This window comes from Erpetoichthys calabaricus, chromosome 11, assembly GCF_900747795.2.
Source record: "Erpetoichthys calabaricus chromosome 11, fErpCal1.3, whole genome shotgun sequence".
Lineage (NCBI taxonomy): Eukaryota > Metazoa > Chordata > Cladistia > Polypteriformes > Polypteridae > Erpetoichthys > Erpetoichthys calabaricus.
In genome coordinates this window covers 91716888-91724011 of record NC_041404.2, presented here as the reverse complement: position 1 = coordinate 91724011, position 7124 = coordinate 91716888, and the positions used below count along the sequence as shown (strand labels likewise).

The following is a 7124-nucleotide window of genomic DNA, read 5'->3' as shown; positions in this document are numbered from 1 at the left end:
TATCATTGGAAGGCTGACAAATTTAGCTTTTCAGAATTATATGATGGAATTGTCTTATGCCCTGGGATCAAAAATATTTCATTAGTGGAGTAGAAGTGTTAGGTTACAGGAAGGGGCAATCAATTTCTGTAATACAATAGTTGAATTCCACCTAGATGAACTCCCCCTTCCTCCCCATCTCTTAAAATTTGTCAATCAATCAATATTTAGTTTGCACACAAGCCTTCAAACAGCAAACTTTCACAAGTGAACAAGAGTTCATTTTGAAGCAACAAGATAAAATACAACACAGTATAAATTAGAGAGAATGAAACCTAAAGAAGTAGAAGGAAGTAAGCTCACAGTACAAGAAGACAACGCAGTAGAGTCAGAATCAGTACAGAATGTGAGGGTTGCAGGAGAAAAACCTATGCAGACACAAGATGAACATGCGAACTCCACACAGAATCCAACCCAGGATGCTGGATTTGTGAGAGAGACACATGAAACACTGCCATCTCGTCTAAAGCACATTAAGCACATGATACATTTCATCACACAATCCTAGTTTATTTAGCTCACAAGACGTAAAATTTGTTACAGTTCATGTAAGAGGAGATACCAACTTCAGAAATCAACAGAGGGCACCCCAGGATTAAACACCATCCTTCAATTAGCTGTGTTGGGTTCATACAGTGATGAGGAGTAGGGTTATGTCACAAGTGTTTGGTTCTCTCCATGAAAAATGAGTCGCACAATGATTGGCGAAAAAGCGGTTATTACATTTGGCCATGCCAAAGGACATAGTGTACAAGAATACAGAAAGTTATTGACTTTGCAGGAGTGTCAAAGTGTACTGTCCAAAGGGTCTTCCAGCAGTGGCGTACATTGCAGTCAACTTCTAATTGTCACCAGTACTGCGATGAAAAGACAGTGCTCACAGATAGGGGCTGTCACTGTGTGTCACGTATTGTGACAGCAAACAATTCCTACAAGTGTCAAAATTCAATTTCTGTTGATTACTTAAGATCCTTCTACATTTATAAAAGCAGTGTTAGATCAAACGTTGTTACCTTTTGTGCTTCATTCCCAGAGCAGCTACCTGAGTCTTCCAGAACAACAACTGTCACATGCGCAGGGCATGGACAGCATTGGATAACATTTTGCCAATTATAATAAATGCGCAGTGTTCTTTTAGTAACTTAATATTATTATAAACTATTTTTTCACCTTCTTTGCATTTTGGTCTAATTAATGTGAGTCTATCCCAGGCAGTTTCAGGTTTAAAGCAGGGGCAACCTCCAGATAAGAAAATAAGCTCCGATACTCATTTTAAAATTGTCAGCCAAGCTGTTTTTGGACTGTGCAGGGGATGGATGGATGGATGGACAGACTAATATTAGTAGTGTTGGTTTATAACTATTGACTTCATATTTACCAGCCTGGCTCTGAATCAGAAACATGAGTTACTTACCCTGCGGAGTTAAAGTAAAGGAACGATGCATTGGATCAAGGGGCTTTTCTTCAGTGAAGGATGTTGTTATCACTGCACAGCTCTCTTAATGCACTCACACATTAAATCTATTTCAATATATACTTATTTATTGTTTGTGGACTATTGGACACCCAATATCTCTGTATAATAAGTCAATTGATTACTTCCCTCATTTATCTCCTAATTAATTTTTATTGAGGCTTAAGATCCTTGAATCTGTGCATCAATCATATTGTCCCTTAATATTCTATAAAAGATTACAGAAAATATGATAATATGCACAGATACAAAAGGTCAATAATTCAGATATTGTTTGATCTCTGTGAGAAACATTAATCAGGCAGTGATGTAAAATGTCTGTCATTTAAAACAAAAAAAAATGCCAGGAAGTGGTGACTGAGTGGAGAGCTCCTCCTCGACCTCGGAGTTCTACAATATATAAAGAGGCTTCACCATGTGAAGAGGATAAGAGCGGAGAAACACACTGCTAAGTGGAATTGCCAGTGTCAAGGGACGCAAAGGAAACAACACTGATATCCTCAAGTAAGGACTTTTTTCTTTTTTTAATAATTTAACTGTTTGATAGTAAACTAAATGTGTAACACCTGCATAGAAGTTGACATAATAATTTAATTCCAGACACTATTAAAATTAGATGTTATAGGTGAATGGAGACTATAATGATTCAGGACATGTCTAATGCACTTGAGGTCACATCCATACAGCACCTAAAAATCAATTTTGGATTTAAGCCACTATCTGGTTGGCTAAGCTCTTTGGCGCATGTAAAAGCTCTCAGCCAGGGATCACTCATCTTTCTCTCCTTTTTTAAAAGGTGGTGCATTCAGCTGAAGCCATTAGCAAGATGTTCCAATCATTTTTATTGATGAGGCTGCTGCCAGTACTGTTGGTGTGGTGCATGTTCATGTGCCAAACTGCCAGCTTCAGGTAAGAAACTACTGCAATTACAAAATGTTGTTATACATTAAAATTTTTGTAAATTTTATATATTAGAGAAGTATGGGGTAGCATCCACTGAATTGAACCCAATATTGCTAGACTGCCAGGCACATTTCATCAAATTGACTCCAATTCACTTAAGCTGTTTGCATGTTCTCCCCGTGTCTGCGTGGGTTTCCTCCCACAGTCCAAAGACATGCACATTAGGTGGATTGACGATCCTAAATTGTCCCTCGTTTGTGCTTGGTGAGTGTGTGTGTGTGCCCTGCGATGGGCTGGCGCCCTGACTGGGGTTTGTTTCCTGCTTTGCGCACTGTGTTGCCTAGGATTGGCTCCAGCAGACCCCTGTGACCCTGTAGTTAGGATATAGCGGGTTGGATAATGGATGGATGGATGGATGTCTGAGATTTTTATTTAAATAAAAAAAGTAACATTCTCCAACCCAATATATTCATTTTAGGACTGTTAAGGGGCTAGATCCAATCCTGGCAGCACTAAACAGTGTTCAGCCTATCACTCAATGATCCCGCCATACTCACAAACCACAATAGCCAATCTGGAATCTACAATTAACTTAACCTACACGTCCTCTGGAATGTGCTTTTTTAAATTGATAGTGATAAAGGTGATTTGTGTTATGCAATATATTTGCTGGCATTGCGTAGTAGCGTAGTGTTCCTCCCCCACAGTGCTTGCCTTGATGAGGCATTCCCACACTTGTTTTCAGTTGCCTTTCCTATGAGGGATTTTCTAAAAACATGCAGTCATTTAACTGATGACTGTAAACAGTCAAATTGTGCTGCTTAGTCAGTCTGCTGTAGCATTTCTTGTGTCATTTGCCAGTAGAATAGGCTCCAGTGGCCTTACATTTAAACAGGGTACCAAACAACCACAAAAATGGTGTATGCCTAATGTGGCAACAAGTTCAACAATCTTCATACTTCAGTCATTATGCTCATAAAGTTTGGTCTTTCATCTTTATTCTTCACCATTTGCAAATGACCCACTGTACATTATCATTTACCTATGTTTAAGTTTAATGTTATTCGTACGTTATCACTAAATGGGGACTTAATGTGTACACTTACCATATATTTGCATGCACATGGTGCACAGTGCTTATCTATTTTTGAATGTTTAATTGTTCTGAGCCTATCAATGTGAAGTATCCTATATAAAAAGTAATTAAATGCTAATAGATTTAAAGTAGATGACACATATATCATCACTTCATAATCAATATGAGATAAATAAACTGCTGTTTGAATACTTCAGTCTTGTAATATGAGTAATTTCATCACCTAACCCTAACTAACCCTAACCGTCTAGGGTTGTTTCCTGCCCAGCTGCCAGAATAAGGTCCAGAAACAAACCCACAACCCTGAATAGGGTTAAAAGTGCTTGAGAATGCCATGTTACATATGTGTCACATGGTGGGCTATAACTAGTTAGCAAACATTAATCATATTTGAAATGTCACACCGGAGGATATCTTGAGTCAACATTAATGTGTTTTTTATCTATTAGAGGAAACTGTATGAAAATTGCTAGTCACAAAACATTAGGGAATTACATAGCAAAAATTACACTTTTGATTACACTGAAATGTATAATAATCACAATGCAACTTATTGATATTGGTGATGAATACATTATATGTTCAGATATACACATACGTATTTATAATAAATAGTAAAGGATATATCTAATACATGATTCTCACTGTGTTATGTTAATCAAACCTAAACAGTCCACTTCAAAGTCAGGGGCCAAACTTTATATTAATAGTATCAAGGTAAGGAATAACCCTGGAAAGGAGCCAGTTTACTGCTCGATGAACAAAGTTTTTATCATTATATGTGAACTGTAGCATATGAAGAGTTAGTGTTCAGCTAGAAAAGTTAATTATAGTTTAACTTCATTATAGGAAAGTTGTACTTTTTAGAATGTCATTTTGACATAATTAGTAATGTATTTAGATACCAAGTATCCATTTGAAATAATTATATGAAAAGGGTGGGAGGTGCCATTATGAACTACTTAAACACAGTAATATTTGTATTTTAATTAGAACACATTAGGATAACTATTGAAAAAGTTTCCATTTTGTATTTTGCCATTCATTTATTTTGCTGTAGTCTTAGGCCTCCTATTAATCAACTGGAATTTACTTGATCCACAGTACTGCTACTACTGTCTGAATTAGTGTAAGCCACTGTAATTCTTGGGGGGGGGGGGGTATTGGGGGCATAAGAAATGTAATGATTTACTTCATGAGATAGAAACACACAATAAACAAGAATAATTTTACCAAATATTTGAAAAATTAAAATGTGTATTTCAGTTTGAACATGTAATGTCTAAATATTCTCGATTGTAGTAGATTTTTGATGTTTTAAAGGCCCATAGGGGGCTGACCCCTAATAAAGGATCACCAATACCATTATATTTGCAATCACCGCTCTTGAAATATAGTCTAAAATGATATCTTACATGCTTATGTTTGAAAATTGTTATTTTTAATGTTCTGAGAGTGATTCTTACAGGAGTAGGGCTACTGGTAAAGAATCAAATATCAAAAATATTAGATTTGCGATTAGCAACCTTGAAATACCATAAAGTGACACTTTACATGCCTATATTACTGATCAGAGTTTTCAGGTCTAGGGGGCCAAAAATAGGATGGGGGGGGGGGGGCCCAAAAAGCTTGACGTCTTGCATTACGAGACATCAAGACAAGTCGAACAACATATCATATGTGGAGGTCAGGAGGCATCAAAACAAAAAACTGAAGTGATTTCAAAGTGTTTACAAGTTATACTTATAAATGTACTGTAATATCACGGTTCATGCCTTGCACCTCCACAGACCTGAGTTTCATGTGTTTTTAGGGGTTTTCTCTGGATTCAGAATATAGATGAAGGGACAGTTAGTAGTGAATCCAAAAATTCACACTTTAATATCCTTAATTTTATTTTCCCTTATCCTTTACTCAGGTTACCCAAAGAGAATAACATAGCCTTAAAGGAGATGAAGTTTGAGAAGCTGTGGTTTAGACCAGTTCGAAGTACCATCCACAACACAGTGGGTGCTGAAAAAAAGTACATCAGACCTGAGGACCTCCGCGATGCACTCAAAGTGCCAGTAAGGTAAGTTGACCAGAACACTTTGAACAGGAGATTACAAAAAGCTTTTTTTTTAATATACATATATCAACTGCATTATTGTATGGCAGGAGGTTTGTGTGCAGATGGCAAAATTTCCTAATGCCCATAGTCATGTTATTGAGATAACGGTTCATTTCTCAGCTAGTATATCTTCTGTGAATACCTTGCATGCTCTTCCCTTCAGATTCTGGTTTCTTCCCAGAACAAACACAGTTCATTTACATATAGATAAATGACCATAAATTCCTCAGTTGTGAATAGGCATGTAAGGTTATGGTCAAGAATGCCTAGTGATGAACTGGCATCAACTCCAACATAGGTTCAAGTGCTACTAGGACAGAGTGTGACTTCTCACAGGCCTACAGGGGAAAGAGTGAATTGCAAAAATGAACAGCTTAGCAGATGAATGGATGGATGGCTCCTTATATATTAGGCCAAACAGAACACTCACATCTTCCACTCAGACTGGTATGTAGGTCTTAACCTGGAGGACTCTCCTAGCCCCTATTCTTACGGAGAACAGACCTGCTGATTAACACCATGTTTACAAATCTGCTTAACATTCATTTTTAATATGAGATTTCCTGTCTCAATTTCATTTCAGGCCTTTTCCTGTACAGAATCGGTCAAGACGTGCAGTGTATATGCCTAATCCAAATCGTGGCTGCCACCTGGGCACCTGCCAACTTCAGAATTTGGCCAGCCTACTCTATCGAATGGGTGGAAAGACAGTCAAAGAAGAGTCTAAACAGAATATGTCTGATCCACATGGCTATGGAAGGAGACGACGGCGTCGCTGAGCTTGGCAGCAAGGAATCAGGTGGACTGGCCGCAAGCTGCTCCCTGAGCCACTTTAATAACTCTTCCTGGTCCAGATTGCCTCTGCCTGTGGGCTGCTGCTGTTATTTTAAGTCCAACAAAAAAATATAAAGCAGTCCAACAAGGAAAGGGAAAGGCAAAAGGAAGACAAAGAATCCTGGAAGAAGTGTGATTGTCTGAGCCAAGTGAATGGACACGGTGTGAAGCAGGACGCTGGGAAGAGAAAGCCCTGCCTTGTTGGAGAGGGCATATAAATATCAACAATGTACAGATTCCATGCCTAATATATTATAAATTTATTTCTTTTTTTGATTTATTCTTAGTCCCATTTTTTACAGTTTAATAAAAACTCACAGGACTGTGCTGGTTCACTCCTGAAGCTGTAATTTTTGGGAAAGGGTGTGCAAATAAAACACAATATTTTCAAGCACTACTGTGTCTGTGAATTCCTGGTGAGCTGAGCCGAGTTATGTCAATGCTTCAAATGATGTTTTTCATGAAAGCAGAATTACTGTATGCAATAGACAGGTTGCTCATGATAGTGGAGTTTGCTACAGAGATGCTAATGGTAACCCTCCCTGTTCCACCCATCTCCACACCACCATAATTTGACGTCAGCCTTTTGTAAATGTACATTTGACCCATAACAGTGACAATAAATTAAAAGTCTTCTGAGCAAGCCAAGCAGCATCCCCACCCCCTCA

The 7124-nt window shown here is 38.0% G+C and overlaps 1 protein-coding gene across 1 annotated transcript; it reads left to right on the top strand.

Moving 5' to 3' along the window:
* Positions 1-1940: 1940 nt before the first annotated feature.
* Positions 1941-6850, top strand: LOC114660722 (pro-adrenomedullin-like). The gene is made up of 4 exons (XM_028813609.2): positions 1941-2017; positions 2310-2422; positions 5431-5583; positions 6206-6850. The coding sequence occupies exons 2-4, from the start codon at positions 2340-2342 to the stop codon at positions 6399-6401; spliced, it is 432 nt and encodes a 143-aa protein (XP_028669442.1). The 5' UTR covers positions 1941-2017; positions 2310-2339; the 3' UTR covers positions 6402-6850.
* Positions 6851-7124: the final 274 nt, after the last annotated feature.

Bases quoted from the DNA above. Each gene is read 5' to 3' on its own strand.
- LOC114660722 (XM_028813609.2), top strand. From the start codon at position 2,340: ATGTTCCAATCATTTTTATTGATGAGGCTGCTGCCAGTACTGTTGGTG. The intron at 2,423-5,430 runs GTAAGAAACTAC...TCCTTTACTCAG, and splicing joins TGCCAAACTGCCAGCTTCAG to GTTACCCAAAGAGAATAACA. The intron at 5,584-6,205 runs GTAAGTTGACCA...ATTTCATTTCAG, and splicing joins GCACTCAAAGTGCCAGTAAG to GCCTTTTCCTGTACAGAATC.